The following is an 18,027-nucleotide window of genomic DNA, read 5'->3' as shown; positions in this document are numbered from 1 at the left end:
CCATTTCCAAGTGAAAGTGAAAATGAGTAACACTGCAGGCTCTCCACAGATCCAGAACCAGCCCCCACCCTTGTTCCCATATTATTCCGTCCTCCTGCCCCCCCCTCCAGAACCATACTGGGAGGGTTCTGTGTGGTTTTGGCTCTGGGCCACGTCATACAGTAACAAATGCACTCTTCCTTACATTCTCCACCTCAGGCTTCTGTTCATTCCCTCCTCCATCATGATGCATGTTGCCCAGCAATGCAGCATTTTACATCAGCTATTTTGGATGGATGCCATTAGATTGTTTTGGCACCATCTTTCTTTTAGCTTGCTGGGTTTCAATCTTTTTTCTTTTAATAGTCTTTCTTTGGGTATTTCAAAAAAGCAAAAGCAAAATAAATTCAATTTATTTTAAAAGTGGAAAAAGTTCCAAAAATGTAGATTGTTTTGCTCGGTTCTTTCATTCAGGGGAAGCAGAAGTTGCTTTAGTGGATATCAAAGAGATCCTTAGAATCAGAAACCATCTTGCAAATGCAAGTCTGAATAAATAATGAAGACATGTTTAAGAAGAAGGGGAAAAAGTGCTTTCCTATTCAGACTGTCTTTGGAGGGAGAATTGTAGAGGAGAACCGGAATATAAAGAAACATCATTAAGTCCTCTTGTTTTTTACCCTTCTTTCTATGTGATATTAGAATCAGCATAAAACATTCAGAAGCCAAATTTAGACTCTTTGCATAATCACTTAGAAAATGTAAAAAGAAATGATAAAGTAGCATATTTAATTATTCAGAAATACTGGAGCTTATCTGAGATTTTTTTTTTTTTTTTTAGAAAACCGTTAAACGTTTTGGTGCAGTGACATCCAAAACAGGATGTGGCTGCTCCATAGCACAGAAAAACTGTTGGTTTCATCTAATAAAAATGTAAGGACTGTATCCTCACAGCTTTGATCTTCATCACATAACAGACAACAGTATAGGGGCTTTCACTGCCTGCGCCGGTCTGTTACACTTTGTGCCTGACCTGGGGTTTCCCTGATGTCTGTAAGCTGAGCGATGAGGTCATCTCTGTGGGTTTAAACCCATGCACGCGCTTAATCTGGGAGATGAGGGCTGGATTTGGATTTGGCCTGAAGGACTCGAGTTCACAGCAGTCTCTAAGTCTCCTCATCGCCACACAGCATCGAGGTGGCATCTGTAGCTGTTTGTCGAAGCTGACACTTGTCTGTGTCAGCTGTTTCCATGAGGGTTTGCACTGATTTTGTGATCTTTCTCATTTGGCACACGCGGCATTTCTACGGTGAATTCTTTAACTTTAGAGAGATGCAAGCTTTACTAGACAAATAAATGTTGGACAAATCCAAACGTGATCATTAAATGTGTTTGGTTCTCTCACACCTCCCTAACTTCTAAAAACGTTATAAAGTGCGTCCTAGATTTCCGACTACTATCTACTTTTTTTATTTTTTTTTTACTGATGACACCTATTTGCCCAAGTAAATACCTAGTAAATATGAACATTTTACAAATATATGAATCCACTGAGTTCTTGAAATGATTTATAAAAAGTTCATTTAAGTGTTTTTATTTTAAATTAAAAAATGTTAAACTGCAATCATTGTGGTCTATACACGCCAATCATCATTGACTGTATTTGAGAACTGGAGAGTGAGTGTGACATCACCCATAGAAAATTACTTACTTCCAGCTTCAACCAATGAAGTCAATTTAGTTGCCTTTTTTTTCAACACGGACGCCACCATATTGGAGCCAAACGTCTTCAGTAAGTTTGTCTGTGGTTGGTCTGAGTTCCCATTTCTATGGCAACCACTCTCACCAATCAGAAGTGAGCTTGTTGAAAGGCTTCGGGGAATGTGTTATCAGACGTTTGGAACATGTGACGCGAAACCACATCTGATTGGTCAGTTTATTACTCAAATAACTTGCACAATAGAAAAAAACAATATGAAAAAACAATACGATTGGCAGGAACAAAGTTAGCAGTTTTAAAAAGCGTTATTCTGACAAATCGAATGACTGAGTAATAGCTGCATTTCTCATAAGAAGTCTATGGGATTTGGCTTCTTGGAACCAAACAAGTACTTCCTGTTTGAAAAGAGAGGAGTCACTCAGTCCAGGTCTTATATACAGCCAATGCACACTAGTTTTTCACAAAGACTTCTGGGAAATTTCCAAAGCACTGGATTTTGAAATTGTATATTGAGAAAATGCTCTAGAGAGAGCACTAAATAGTAAGTATAGCGAGGAAATTTATACGTGTCTGAAGTTACAAAATGACAATAATGCATTTTATTTCTGCACCATATAAACTAGTAATAACCCTATTCTTCCTAAAGTCTTTTTATTTTGGAGTTTCTGTGCTGGTTTCCCTTTGCTTATGTAGCTTCCTGTGACATGTAGATGTTCTCCAGACCCATGTTTGCTCCTTTGCTTTAGGCTCGATGTAGGAAATGCTATTAACTGATCTTTTAGAGCGTTTTGAAACAAAGTCAGATCCCCTTTTTTTCCAAAGTTATTTGGATATTTCATTTCATTCAGGATAATCAAAGTTGCTCAGGGAGACTAATCACTCCTGGGGATAGACCCACTTAGGTCCTAGATTTGTGCGGTTCTCCTCTTTTCTCATAGAAATAGGTCAATCCAGATTGAAGATGAGAAACATTGTGTGTGTTTTAGTTGGGGGGTGTTCAGGTCCAGTCTGCGGCAGACGGAGCCTGCAGATTACGCACCAGTTACAGCCCCCACCTCCACACCCAGGCCGTTAATAGGGTTTTGGAGGGATTTAAACAGTGTTGACCGGTTAAATGCTGCATGCTTTGAGAATGACATCATTTTGATCACCTCACATACCGAGTAAACCCCTCTTCCCCTCCTCCTCCCTTCCCTCTTTCCGCTTACACCACAGACCCGCACACCTGCGCCGGTCCCGCGCCTCACGCGCGCTCCTCTCGTCACTGCGCATTTTCCCTTCTGATAGGACCGGACCTCCCCTCCCATCCTCCTCTCTCCCGTCGTCCCTCTTCCCTTCGGTCGTGTTTACTACGCGGTGGAGTGAACGCCAGTGCGCGCAGAGCGCAGCTTCAGAGGGGAATGGGAAGGTGGGAGGAGGCTTAGCGGGGAGGAACAAACAGTCGAATCCAGGTGGAGTTTAAGGACGCTCGTAGAAGTGGATGAGGAGGGAGCGCGGATGGATGGCAACCCTCAAATGATCACCAATTTAATCTGTTTTAGACTGAAAATCACAATCTGACGGAGGGATCCGCGGCGCTACCATTGACAGCGATGGAGTCCAGCAGGAAGCACTGAGGTAAGACGCAGGCGCTGCTGGAAATCGAGGCATCCTTGTTTTTTTTTTCTTGATTATTCTAACCAAAACAGTTAGTGTTGGAGCGGAACCTGACAGTTATGAGCGGAGCTGCTGCGCCTGAGTCTGGATGAGGAGAGGCGTCGATGCGCCTCCGGTGCGTCCGCGGCGCACTGGCCTGGAACCGCAGGCGCAGCTGGCATCTCCTCATCAATCGAGGCAGATAAATGAAACGGGGCTGTTAGGAGACAGGATCAGCCGAATGTGAATGATGGGTTACCCCAGATGTGTCTGGCTTTCTCCTTGCTGATGCGCAAAGTTATAATGAGGATTATTTACCCAAACTAAAGGAAATACGAACATTTTTTACTTTTATTACTTACTCTAGTTTATATAAAATTTTAATCTTCAGCACATTTCTAATTATTTTTATTTTACATTAAAGGGGTTGGTGTGCAAAATGTGTGCACCCATTAAAACATAGAGTTTTAAGTTGTGCCAAAAATATTTTAGTGCAGTTTTGAGTATTATTACAGTGGTGAAACATCACATTCTTCATGATCTTGTTCAGCTGAAAAAGCTTTAATAGAACATATTCCTCTCTAAAAGTGTGCATCCATTTAAAAACACTTCTCCCATTAACTATTCTTATCCATTTAGTAATGCAGTCGATGCATTTAATGATTAACAACAAAACCATAAGCTGTGCAACGCTGCTTTTAAATCATGTTATTTTAAGAAACAGTTGAGGCTTTGTGACAGACTAGTGGCCTGTGCCCTGCCTTTGCCTAACTGTAGCTGGGATAGGCTCCAGCAGCCCCGTGACCCTGTAAGGGATAAAAGTGGTTCAGAAAGTAGATGGTAAAAATAAGACTTTGAAGCTTTTCTTAAGTGTTAAGATAAGCTTTCAGAGGCTTTTCTATTCATTTTTTTCTGCACGTTTCCCAGCAGGATTAAAATATTTAGTCTTGTGTGTGTGAACTTAAGATGCAGAACTATTTTGCATAACTTTTTTGTGATTCTGAGATGATTGGATGTTCTGCTGTTTGGCGTTTTACCCTTTAGAGGTTTATGTTATGTTATGTTTTTTCAGTTTCTAATTGGATCTGTTTTTCTTTGCTCTCATCAGGGCTCCTGCTGCTTCAAGCAGTCGGATGACCACTGTCCCCCATGGCGCTCATCCACGAACCTCGTGCTCCCTCCCCCTCTCTCTCTGGCTTTAACACGCCCCTCTCAGACCCTCCGTCCTTCCGTCGCCTCGATGCCGAGACGCCGTGCACCCCGGAGATGGACCTGACCCCGACCCAGTGTGTCCTCCGGAACGTCATCTCCATAGACACCGGGGAGGCAGTGGAACCTGGCGGCGGGGGAGGAGAAGGCCCGACAGCCGGGCACAATCAGACGCCGAGCGAGGACCAGCAGGAGCACTTCAACAACAGCGTGCTGAAGCTCCACGAGCATGATGGGAGCTCTGGAAGGACAGAGGGACAGGGGCCGGAGTCGGACAGCGCTGTGGTCAGGAGCCAGGCGGACGACGCCAGGTTACAGTGCCAGTCCACGGGAGGTGGAGGAGGCTTTCTGGAGGGGTTGTTTGGTTGCTTGCGGCCCGTCTGGACCATGATTGGCAAAGCTTACTCCACAGAACACAAACACGACCTCGACGGTAAGTCTTTCAGGGTAATATATTCACTGCAAATCTTTAAGGGTTTCAGATGAAAGCCGTCTGCAGTTTTATTTAAACAATCTTATCTCTTGGTTTAATTACATCAAACAGCGGATGGAAAAATGACTGCCACAGAGGCCGCGTTGTAAACAAACACCTTCCTTGACATGAGCGAGCCGCACTCAGAGGAGACTCTATCAAAGCTGCAGAAGGGCTCATTTTCCCCTGATACCTCCTCCCATCCATTTTCCTGCTCGTGCCCACCTCCCACACCACCCCCTCAGTGAAACTAGCTCCCCGTGACGCTGTGTTGTTTATGTCTGCTGCCACTACAAAAGCGCGGGGCTCCCCTGAGACTCCTCTGCCAAATCTGGTTCATGAATTATGCATAGCCACGCTCTGACCCCGTGCCTCTCATCTCTATTAACACAAACCTGACAAATGCACGCACACTCCAATGTGGGTGCACACAAACACACACGAACACATTTAATAGGCAGCCGTGGCTTTAACGTGTAAAGTTAGATAAGATGCCAAACCCAAACCCGATAGGATGGAAACAGTATCTCTTGTCAGAGATGCTGGCAGCTCCACACCTCTTCATGTCTGCATTTTTTCTTATCAGCCGCCTTACTTTCAATTCCCCCTCGATTCTCTTTTCTTCCTTCTCCATCCTCCTCTCATTGTCTCTCCTCCTCTGGTTTTCATCTCTGACTGTTATCACTCAAAGCCAATCCTCACTTTGCTACACTTAGTGCAGTAAATTTAAAATATGGCATCAATTTCAAATAGACACCTAAAATGTGTTTTTCCAATTAAAAAAAATGTGCATAAAAAACAAAAGCTTTTCTTTTTGAATCCTCACAGCCCTGTAGCAACAACATTTTAAAATCAAGTCTCTTGTTTTGATTCAAAATGATCAGAAATCACCTGCTTTTAATGTGGAAAATATAAGAGCCTTGTTAGAGGCTGACCTCCCAGTCAATCACTGGAGAGCATTAATCATTCATGTTCTCCTCATTAAGGTGATAAATGTGTCTGGGTTCTCCGTCCTGGGTTAAAACAGCAGCAGAACCACGTCTGTCTCTGCAGCGCCCTGCTTTACTGACAGGCACCCCCATCACCAACCTCTCTCTTTCATAACAGTAGCCAGCAATACTCCCTCCTCTCTGTTCATCCACAGTACTCCCCCAAATCCTCTCTCTTTTTTTTTTGTCCAAGCCCGTCGTAACATCGGACCCCTGTTTGGGATCAGTCCCACCACGGCTCTAAGCAGGATTTAGAGGACTAAAGGAGAATTACCCGAGGCACATTAGAGCTCCCTGTCTGTCTGTCTGCATCCATCCCTGAAGTCTTAGGTTGAGGTGAAGTTCAGCTGCAGAACAAGATAACAGCGGAGGATCTGTGTTCATGTTGTTTACTGGAGCGTGTTTCTGAATGACAGAGAGATGTGTCAAACTTTATCTAATACTTCTATTTTGAAATTTGGCTTTTATTGTTGTTAATACTTTTTTCCCTCACATTATCTTTAGGTTTATACCACTTTAGCCCTTTAACACTGGAGCTCCAGTGTTTATGTTGTTTGATTTATTGTAATGTTTTAATTGTTAACACGATCACCGTAATTCCAGCAGATTCTGAAGGAGAAAAAATGGCTTGCGACGGTTGAAAACGGTTGAAAAGTTACAGTATGTTAAAGATTTTTTGTTTAAGCATAGCAGGTGACACGTCAGGTCTTCAAGGGTTAACTGATTATATTTTTTAGCTTCTCTTATATTTAAAGAAATTGATAAAACAAACTTAAAAAAATTATCTTAGTAAATTATTTTTTAAATAATTATTTTTAAAAAGAGACTAGATTTATAGCATTACCTGTGATAATGCAAGTGTGAATGTAGTCACTGAAGATAGCTGAAACTGATAGCTGAAAATGTTTAGGCTGAAAGTTGAAAACACTGAAACTGAAAGCTTGCCAATATTGTAGCTAAATGCAAAATTAGCCAAAAAACTGGAAACAAGTCTGATTTTGCCAAAACTGCTAGAATAAAGCTAAAATCTTATTTAAACTACAAATGTGACTAAAGAACTTAAAAAAAGTCTGAGTTTCCTAAAATAGCTAGCATAAAGCTAGAATATTAGCTGAACTCCAAATTTGCCTAAAAAACTTTAAAAAAATTCTAATTTTGACAAAACTGTTAGCATAATGCTAAAATATTAGCTAAACTTGACTTTGACTAATTTGGTTTATTGAGGAATTTTAGGCTCTTTTGGAGTTTAGCTAGTATTTAAGCAACATGCTAGCTTTTGGGGGCTAATTTGGAGTTTAATATTTAAGCAACAAACTAAATATTTTTGCAAAATTGGTATGGATTGAGGATTTTTAAGCAATTTTACTATAAATGTTTCGGAAATTTAGGTCATCATCAGCACTCTTTCATAGTTCTTTAACAACATTTCCAGTCTTTTAGAAAATTTAACACGTGAATAGCTTTTGCATTCTCAACAAATCTCTTCAGCAAGTAAATGTGTCACCATTTTCAGTAAAAAAAAAGCTTCAGCATCTTTAGAGACTACTTTCAGCAAAATCTATTCACACTAGCATTTTCGAAGGTAGTGCAACGTTTCTATTTATATATATTTTTTTAAGTTAGCATCACTGCTGGCCACTGCTTGAGATAATACTTTGGCACGGGGAAGTGTCACAATCACTAAAGTCATCAAAGAGGCCTTAAGGCTCATGCGCATTTTCACCAGCTGTCATGTTTCTTATCAAGACTTGAACGGTAAATGTCAACATCCCATTGGTTCAGTAAGAGATGTCAGCCAATCAGGCTAATGAATGTTTGTCCTCTGGGGACATTTATGACCACGCACTCTTGTGTATTTTAAGGACTAACCCGAGTAGACAAAACAGCATCAATTAAATGACTTTTTTTGAACTAAAAGGTCATGGGTCTATGATAAAACTTTTATAGTTTCATAATTTAAGTAAAACTGGCGCTACATGAATAAGCTCACATTTGGATTTGCCTCTTTTTCTTTCCTCAGAGGAGTGGGAGGTCCCATTCGAGGAGATATCGGACCTGCAGTGGGTGGGCAGTGGAGCCCAGGGGGCCGTCTTTCTTGGCAAACTGCACGGACAGGAAGTGGCTGTGAAAAAAGTGCGTAACATAAAGGAGACAGACATCAAGCACCTACGGAAGCTCAAGCACCCCAACATCATCACTTTCAAGTGAGGAGACAATCGATTTGTTGTGCAGGTCTTCAGATGGCATCTTAAGGTGAAAGTTACTGACATTTGAGAAGGTCTCACTCTTTATGTTTTGTATTTTGATGCTTTCAGAGGTATCTGTACGCAGGCTCCTTGCTACTGCATTATCATGGAGTACTGTGCTCAGGGTCAGCTGTATGAGGTGCTAAGAGCAGGAAGGAAGATCACCCCCTCCCTGCTCATGGACTGGGCAATGGGCATCGCTGGGGGCATGAACTACCTTCACCTCCACAAGATCATCCACAGAGACCTCAAATCCCCCAAGTGAGTCGGCAAAAATCCCAAAAATATGTTTCCTAGTCCAAAGTTCAGGTTTGCCTCCTCACTATCAGCAATGCAAATTTGTCCTCCAAGGACATTTTTAAATCTGAATATCCTCCAACCACTGCAAACTACTAAATTAACTCCCTTTAATATCTACAGAGGATAATTGGGGCTTTTCAATTGTATCAAATGTGAAGGATTGGTGGATTTAAAGAAAACTTGTTCTCTGGTAGTCAGGAGGTGAAGTTCTGGTCTCACCTAGTTTCATTTTAAAGCTTTAGAGGTCGTCTGATTTAATTTCTGTTTTGAATAGTTTTCTAACTCAAATTTCACTCCAGCATGTTGATCACCTACGACGATGCTGTGAAGATCTCTGACTTCGGAACGTCTAAGGAACTCAGCGACAAGAGCACCAAGATGTCTTTTGCAGGGACTGTTGCCTGGATGGCTCCGGAGGTTATCCGGAATGAGCCGGTGTCAGAGAAGGTGGATATCTGGTAGGTGTGACGCTCCTTTTTGACATAACTTTTCCTGTGTGAATTCACCTTTTATGATTTTGACTTATCAGCCACCAAATCAACACAGAATCTCATTAGTTGCAGTCTGGTACTGTGCAGGATAAAGGGATCCTATTCCCAGAAAATCTATTCCGTATGATGTATAATATCTCATTACTTGAAATTCTATAGGGTCTCTCTGCCATATCTGATGGGTTGCCCTATGTGAAGCCACGGTCTCTCGCTGCATACAGTTTACTTCTCTCTGCTTTACTACACCCCTCCATCAGTCCTCGTTTCTGTCCTGAAAGGAACGCCAGCTAATTTAATAATTGATCTGCCAGATGCTGCAGTGCTCAGGAGAGGCTGGAATAACCTTCCGAGCCTTTAGACGGGTTGGCCTTGAGCCAGCAGTGCTATTAGTTGGAGGGTGAAAATAGGATTAAAAAGCTCTCCATGCAGAGAGAAAATCAAAACCTGCCTGTGTTGTACTTTTTTTGTTTAAATTTATGTAAATCACTTGATGGTTGAGTCGAAGAAGAAGGGTTTGTTGTTGCTTTGTGCTAGTATTAAAGAGCTGGTACTGAAAATAATATTTTCATGGGAAAAAAATACACCAAAAATGGGGTACACAAACACACAGCAAAACAGAACATCAGATTAAGCGACTAGAATTAGTTTTAAATTAAATACATCTGAAAGTACTTCTATTTTAGCATTTGGTTTCTCTGTGGTCCAATAATTTATAGGTGTACCACACCTATAAAAAAAAATTCTGAAGTATCTGGAATGTTGGCACATTTTATTTAAACCTGGAGAAATAAAAGAAAATATTGGCTAAATATTGGTAAAATATTGGCTGATATCTCAGAGCAGAGATCAAATCTGACCTTCAAACAGGAGATGATTGCTCTATTAGAGTCTTCGAGTGCAGCTGATGCTTTTGTTTGAGCAAAAGGAAAAAAATGACATTTCTAATTCATCTCATGTAAAGAGCTGGCACTAAAGAATGCAAATTATATATATATATTGTTTTTATTAGCAGGTTTCCCCCAGACTGTTACCATGGAAACACATATTTTTCTTTACATTTTTCTTCTAATCTTTTACGGTGTGAAAACAACAGTAGATTTGTCAAATAACTGTTTTATGTAAATTATATTTAAAAGAAAAAAATGCAAAAATGCAAAAATTAGTAATAAATATAACATATTTATATAGCAATATTTCATGTTTGTTCATATAAGATATTTATGACTCTGCAATAAAAGTAACACAGAACAGGATGACCTTTTTGTTGCTTCCTACTCTTTTTTTTCTTTAATGTTTAAATTATTTAATTTTCATTATTTTTGCTTTTCAAACCAAAATGAACCCAAAACAGCGTCTCTTGTTTTTTCCATATCACCAATCATAAACACAGAGATGGAGAGATTCTAAAAATACCCGCACGATCACTATCACACCCCCGCCCTTCAATTCTACATATGATGCACCTTGGATACCGTTCATTGTCACCATGGTAACCCATGGAGTCACCAGCAGCAGACTTTCCATGGTAACCCATCCTATGGGCCTGCTGCATCCTAACGTATTGAGCACAGACTAATTTTATGGCATATTTTCAGAGTTTCTGGCTATTATTTGAAATATGCTTGATGTTTTTTTCTCCACAGGAAGTGTATGTGCTTTGTTTTGAGTGGTATTAATCCTCTGCAGATAAAAGTATTATTCAAATGTTAGAAATCTATCTCTAAATACCAATTTTTTTTGTTTTAACTGAATAAAATGATACTTCTCTGAATTGTATCACTACTTTCTAGAGAAAAACAATGCCTCGTCTATCCACAGGTCATTTGGCGTTGTGCTGTGGGAGATGTTGACAGGCGAGGTCCCCTACAAGGACGTGGACTCCTCTGCTATCATTTGGGGAGTCGGGAACAACAGTCTCCAGCTGCCCGTTCCTGATAGCTGTCCAGACAGCTTCAAACTGCTGCTAAGGCAATGCTGGTGAGGAGCTTTCTTTAAGAAAGCATGATTGTGTTAGAGGATCTTAAGAAGGTGGCATAACAAAATCCACCTGAATAGGGAGAAAAATGTCTTAACTCAATCAAAATATGTTAAAAAAATTGTTTTAATAAATGTTTATTAAAACTTTGCAGGAACTGTAAACCAAGGAATAGGCCCTCGTTCAGACAGATCCTGCTGCATCTGGATATCGCATCAGCAGACATACTGTCCACCCCACAGGAATCCTACTTTCAGTCTCAGGTGAGCTTTTTTGGGTGTTAAATCTCTCATATCAGTGTTTTTTGTCTGTCCATAAAGAAAGATAGGAAAATCTGATTTTCCTTTATGTTTGTTTGGTACTTCCTGTTGTCCATCTTCATCAGTTTAGGTGTGGGAGGTGTTACAGTGGTGGGGGTATAATGGGCGGGTCTGGGGGTTGGGCCTCTATTTTGGTGTGAAGCACTTTGTTTTTCTTTTTTATATGAAAAATGCTCTGTAAGTAAAGATTGATTTGATTTCATACTTTTATTTGTACAAAAAATAATGAATGAAAAATAATAAATTGCAGCATAACGATTCATTTTAACAACAATTCAATTTGTATCATAATTTGTGGCTGACGATACGATTCGCTGACCTAAAATCAATCCAGGAAACCTTTAGTCCAAAATTCAACCAGTGTGATTCAGAGAAAAATATCCAACTACTGAACAGTGCAGGTGAAGTTTTCCAGATTCCTTGTAAATTAAATGTGTATATGGATAAAGAAACGATAAAGTAAACAAGAATTAATGTCAAATCTATTCACATTTTAGTTTCATAAAGTTCAGCCCACTGTTGTCTTTCCACATCAAAATGATACAAAAAAACATCACTAGAACATTCTATCACACTGCATGGTCACATCTTTACTAAATTCAAAGTGTTTCCACACATTGGACTGTAATGATCATTCCTTGCTGCCATCACGTGTGTTGTCCGCTAGGGCTGTAGAGGGAGACCGATTTGGCGATATATCGTGATATTTCATTTGACGATACTTGTATCGATTTAAAATGCTGACAAATGCAGACGATATTTAATTAATTATTTATGAGCCTTCTCCAGCATTTTACTTTTGTTTTCTATCTAAACTCCCAACCGCTAGTTGGCAGCACAACACACTAAGCCTCTTTGAGCTGCTCTATATGCGACTAAAATAACATCAAGATCTCGCGACAAGTAGCATAGCAACTAAAAAACTGGGCCCGGTTATTGTGTGACGCGCTAAACAAAGGGACTTGAATTGGGTCATGCTTTTTTTGAACCTTTAATTTATGACAAAAAAGGTAATTTAATTGACTCAGGCTGAATGGCCTATTGTAAGCAAAAGAAAAAGGCATAAAAAATGGGCAAAAAGCGACAAAAAAGAAGTCAACAAAAAATGTGGCAACCCACAAACATGTGATCCACCAGGTGCAATATAACTGCAAACAATACTAAAATCAAAAACCAATATTCATTCACCTTAATATAAACAACAGTTAAATTCATGGCTCCTACAATCAGGTTGTTTTAAAAGTTCAGTCAGCCTCTTGGTTTTTGTTGACATGAGACATACTTAGTTTTTACTAGGAATAGGTACCGAATTGAAAGTCTGTGCCATATCTGCCAGTATCAGTATACAGTTGCAGTACTTAATGTTGTGATGTTTAAATACAATTAATTTTACCTTTTTATTAAATTGAGAGATGTATTCATATTCAGGTTGAGTGTTTTTCTAAGTCATACTCTTAAAATTGAAAAGTTGTTGTGGTACATTCATGGGATATATCGTGATATGTATCGTATCGTGATGGCACTTTTTACATTCTCAATCCAAATGGTATTTTCCAATATCACTGAAATCGATTTTTTTTTTCATTCATTGGTAAATGAGATTTTTTTTGTTACACACCTAATAATAAATGAAACTCTGCCATCGACAACTACTGGTAATGTTTAGGTACTGCAGCTCAAGGTTTTCTCTCAACAAGCTATTTATCTTTTCAATCCCAACTCCTCATAGTTCCTTTTTTCTCACGTCTTTTTATTCCCGTTAGTATGTGGGTCAAACAAAGGACCCTTTTCCATCCCCCCATCACCTCTTGAATTGAAAAGGAAGTGGTGTGTCTACCTGTAGCCGATTGGGGGGTGGAAGTGTGCAGTAAATGTGTTCGACCACCTCAAAAGCACAGAGACCAAGGACAGTGTGAGAAAGCAAACTGTGGCAAATGTGTCTTTGTTGTGTCACAAAACCCATTAATATCACTCAAGCACAAATACAATTATTAGACACCAGCGTTCACAGACACAAAAACCAAATAAAATTAGATTTTATCTGTGCAAGCCTTCTTTATTCCTCAAAGAGAATAAATAAACCTCCTTTGTTCTGTCCTCTTATCCTTGATCCTTCATGTCTCCCTTCCCCCGTTAAAACCCTCCCCAGTTTTCTTCTCTTCCACATAATGGATTTTTCTTGTGACATTAGAAAGAAGAATTTGCTGCTGTATTGATTATTTTAATGGTAGGCAGCAAAGAGCAGAGAGATGGGAAGGAGGAGACATAGAAAAGAGTGCACACAGACCATTAGCCTAATAAGAAGAGGTTCTCACGCACGGGCAGATACGCACACATCCACGTTCACATCGTAAATCTGACTTCATCTGTCCTTTGACATGACAGGCAGCAGATAATAGCTACCGTGCTGCAGCGGGCACATGGAAAGCTTCATGCTTAGTTTTTTTATTGTCAATATTCATATTTTATTGATTTGTGTCATGTCAATTCGTGTTCAGTTTTGTGTACAGAACAGTTTGCTTGGACAAAGTGTTCCTGATGTTCAGCGAAGTTCTCTCTCAGTATAGTGTTTATATAGTGCTCGGGTTGAAAAATGACTGTTTTTTTAATTATGAAAACAACAGAAACAATAGTTTAGTAAACCTTTTTTTAGATTTTTTAAAAATATTCAGAGTCTCCCTTGAGCTGTCCTTGGTACAAGGAATACGTTGGGATTGGGGTCATCAGGAACCCACAAGAAAGCGCGCCAAACTTTCTTTTTTCCAATGATTTTTCTTGTCTTCACTGGTATCCATAGTAGACATGAATCTTTGTCCAACTTTGTCATGGTAGGAATAACATGTCATTGTAAGGCTGGGGTCATCTGGACCCTATAAGACGGGGCATTAGGCCCATCATGAAAGGAAAAAAATAATTAATGTATGACAACAAAGTTGTAAAAGTATGAAGAAAAAAATGTACGAGAAAAATGTAAAATTATAAGAAAAAAGTTCTAATTTTACAAGGAAAAAGCAACGCTTTTATGAAAAATTAGGTTGATAGTGCAAGCCTTTATCCATGAGCGCTTACAAAATCCATCAATGCAGTCACTTATGACAATGCCATAAGCATTCTGTTTATGACTGGAATCTATGCACCAGAAACCCCCTCATTATGGGTCAAGAATCTTCCTCTGAAGAGGACCAGCTCACAGCTCTTACTTACAACAAAAATACTTAATATTTTTTTATTTGTTGAACGTAGGCTGACGTAACCGCTTACTGGTATAATGCGCTCCACGTCTCTCATGAATATTGGTTCTTTTTGTTGTTGTTGTTGTTTCTATTTTTCTTAGTAAACAGATTGTTTGATGACTTTAATCTCATTAATTCTCAACTTAACTTAAGTCTCATGAAATATTGACTTTTTAAATCATAATTTTATTACTTTATTCTTGTAAAATGTTGACTTTTACTTATAATTTTATTACTTTACTCTTGTAATTTTTTTAAACTTTACTCTCATAAATGTATTCATTTTTTTGTATTATTATTTTTATGGTGCCCTAATACATAATATCTAACTACGCTGGCCATGAATTACAAATCATATCAACAAATCCCTCAATGCAAAAACATGTTAAAGATCAAATCCATTAAAAAAGCAAAACAAATACTAAAAAAATTACATTTTAGAAAAAAAAAAGTCCTAATGAAAGTCGCTGATTAGTTGATGACGTCAGAGTTTTGAAGAAGCGGGAATGCAGAAAGATGTTTTGCCTGAACAGTGGTAAAAAGGTAATTTAGCAATCACCAAACTTTTGTAGTGTTTGCTGTCAGAAGCTTCTGTTCGGAGATACCGCTATCTCTAATTACTTCAAAGGGGATCAAACGTTATCATCCAATTAGAGCTGTCCTATACCCTTCTCCGTTTCCTTTTTATTTATACATTTTTTATTCTATTATGTTTTGTGTCTGATAATGTGTTTTGATTTTTAAAATGTAATGGTGTTTTTTTTTTTTTTTTAATAATTGTTAGGGCTGCACGGTGGCGCAGTGGTTAGCGCTCTCGCCTCACAGCGAGAAGGCCCCGGTTCGAATCCCGGCTGGGACCTTTCTGTGTGGAGTTTGCATGTTCTCCCCGTGCATGCGTGGGTTTTCACCGGGGACTCCGGCTTCCTCCCACCGTCCAAAAACATGCTTCATAGGTTCATTGGTGACTCTAAATTGCCCCTAGGTGTGAATGTGAGAGTGAATGGGTGTGTGATTGAGGCCCTGCGACAGACTGGCGACCTGTCCAGGGTGTACCCCGCCTTCGCCCTTCAGCAGCCGGGATAGGCTCCGGCGCCCCGCGACCCCGAAAGGGACAAAGCGGTCAAGAAAATGGATGGATAATAATTGTTATGCTTTTTTAATTTTCTTTAAATTATTTGCTCTTCACGGTGGCCCTGAAGTGTAAATCACATCAACAAATCCCTCAATCAGCTTACAGAAACCCCATAAACACTCAAGTTCAGATGTTGACACACCTGGTTTGTTTGTGCTCCTGCAGGTGGAGTGGAGAGACGAGGTCAGACACCATTTTGAGAAGATCAAATCTGAGGGCACGTGCCTTCACAGGTTGGACGAGGAGCTCATCAAACGGCGTAGAGAGGAACTCCGGTAGATCATTTCCCATTTTCTCCCCTTTCAAAGAAATAAAACAAAGTTTCTGCACACATTCACCTCATAACCAGGATCAGGGAGCTCACCTGAAGGTGTTGATGTTTGCTGAATGTGCTTGGAGTCACTTTCAGAGTCATCTTTATATATATGGTTACAATTATGATTTGATCTTTATGTATTTTTTAAACCTGCTCCGACTTATATAAAGATTAATTTGTAATCAGCTGCATGTCTAGGTCACATTAGGTGCCCTAATTTCCTGAGTTAAAAAAAGAGAAATATTTCATTTTTGGCACAATTTCAATCATATTGGGACACTTTTTTCATACAAACTTTCAACATAAAAACAATTACAGTCCTTTAGAAAAAGTTAAAGCATTAATCAGTTTGAATGTGTTATAATAAACACTAGGGATGTCCCAATCCGATCACATGATCAAAAAACTGGGCCCGATCACGTGGTTCCTGATCTGTATTGGATATTTTATTTATTCTTATTATGATCAGCGCTTTATATTTCATGCTTATTATTCTGGATGAATACTCCACTAGATGTCTGCATGGCATGAACAGATCACAACATGTTACTGCCATAAAGCGCAGCAGAATATGGCACCAGCTCAAGCAGGAGGCTAGCAAAAACAGTTCAGTTAAACTAGCAACATGTTCAAGAACTCTTTTAAAAATGCTCTAAATTGATCTCTATTAGTTTGTCAAACAAAAACCTGCATTTCAATGGAAAAAAGTAATTTATTTTTTAACATTAGGCTCTCTGTGTGCTGCCGACAGACAGGCGGCTAGCTGCTAACTCCAATGCTAGCTCCAATGATATCAATCATGAATCATCAAATTCATGCAACAACATTCATCATTCATTTTTAAGAATTTTAAGTGAATCACATTTGGTTAAAAATGTTCAATATTTCTGAAGATATTAAAGCTAAATTCACTAAATGTTCTCACATGACTAATCATCACTTATATTTACTAGATAATAGTTCTTTTTTTAGGTAGTAGTTACACTATTTTTACTTGTTGTTAAAGGTACTTCACATAAGTTTTCTATTTAAATGTTGAATGACAAAAAAAAAAAACAATATTAACAAAAATAAAAACAGGAAAAAACTTGAATCTGGTTATTAAGTTTGTTCATTTTTAAGATGTTTCAAAAAAATATTTGAGCGCAGACGGGGGAGAGCGCCCTCTGCGGTCTGGAGGGGGCTCCGCTGTGTGGAGATACACCTCAGCTCCTCCTTCAGAAGCAAAAACATTTCATTCGTGTCTTGAGTTGTCTGTGACAAACCGGAAGAGTCACATGACTGAAAAAAAAATCTGCAAATATGTGAAACCGCGAATAAAGAAACGTGGGTGAACACTGTACATTAAATTGTCTTTTCTTTGACTTCCCTTCTCAGGCACGCTCTAGACATCCGAGAGCACTACGAGCGCAAACTGGAAAGAGCCAACAACCTCTACATGGAGCTCAACGCCATCATGCTACAGCTGGAGATCAAAGAGAAAGAGCTGCTAAAGTGTGTTGAAACTTTGGAAAGTCTTTTGGGAACATCTCAAAACTTTTAATACATTTTTGAAAATGTGGCAAAGCTTAAATCTAAACAGCTAAGACTGTCGGGATATTTTCATTGCAGTTGCTTTTAATCCCAAGAATAGAGATCTGAAACAAATGGGTTTCACTTGTGTATAGTCACAGACTCTTGTAGCTTGTCTATTATCCATCTCATTGTCCACATAAGTCATGGCTGTGTGTTTTAAACACCAGGAGGGAGCACTCCCTGGACAAAAAGTACCCCGGATGCTTCAAGCACCACAGTTCCAGACAGTCGGCCTCCTCTAACTCGATGGAGAAGCTCATGAAGAAGCGCAGCGTACCTCAGAAGCTTCCCTCCCACAGCAAGAGGTAGGAAGCGCGCAGGAGGAAGTTAAGCACACTTTGCCTGCAGCTGCAGGGGATAAAGGCAAAAAAACCAAAAACAAAAAACATAAAAACAAAAGCTTCAACTTAACTTTTTATTTTTTTTTTTAATTAAAAA

At 39.4% G+C, this 18,027-nt stretch overlaps 1 protein-coding gene across 1 annotated transcript in view; it reads left to right on the top strand.

The window, feature by feature from the left end:
- LOC112145378 (mitogen-activated protein kinase kinase kinase 12) overlaps positions 1 to 18,027 on the top strand; it is a 29,945-nt gene that overhangs the window by 6,586 nt on the left and 5,332 nt on the right. The window contains exons 2-11 of the mRNA XM_024270553.2: positions 3,238 to 3,313; positions 4,440 to 4,973; positions 8,022 to 8,205; positions 8,317 to 8,508; positions 8,847 to 9,005; positions 10,857 to 11,015; positions 11,168 to 11,276; positions 15,864 to 15,973; positions 17,392 to 17,508; positions 17,757 to 17,894. Coding sequence (XP_024126321.1) covers positions 4,481 to 4,973; positions 8,022 to 8,205; positions 8,317 to 8,508; positions 8,847 to 9,005; positions 10,857 to 11,015; positions 11,168 to 11,276; positions 15,864 to 15,973; positions 17,392 to 17,508; positions 17,757 to 17,894 — 1,661 coding nt within the window. The 5' untranslated portion in view covers positions 3,238 to 3,313; positions 4,440 to 4,480. The remainder of the gene's footprint in view (positions 1 to 3,237; positions 3,314 to 4,439; positions 4,974 to 8,021; positions 8,206 to 8,316; positions 8,509 to 8,846; positions 9,006 to 10,856; positions 11,016 to 11,167; positions 11,277 to 15,863; positions 15,974 to 17,391; positions 17,509 to 17,756; positions 17,895 to 18,027) is intronic.

The sequence above is a fragment of the Oryzias melastigma genome, linkage group LG5, assembly GCF_002922805.2.
Source record: "Oryzias melastigma strain HK-1 linkage group LG5, ASM292280v2, whole genome shotgun sequence".
Taxonomy (NCBI): Eukaryota; Metazoa; Chordata; class Actinopteri; order Beloniformes; family Adrianichthyidae; genus Oryzias; species Oryzias melastigma.
Note: the sequence above shows the minus strand (reverse complement) of the source record. Positions and strands in the feature narration are given on the sequence as shown.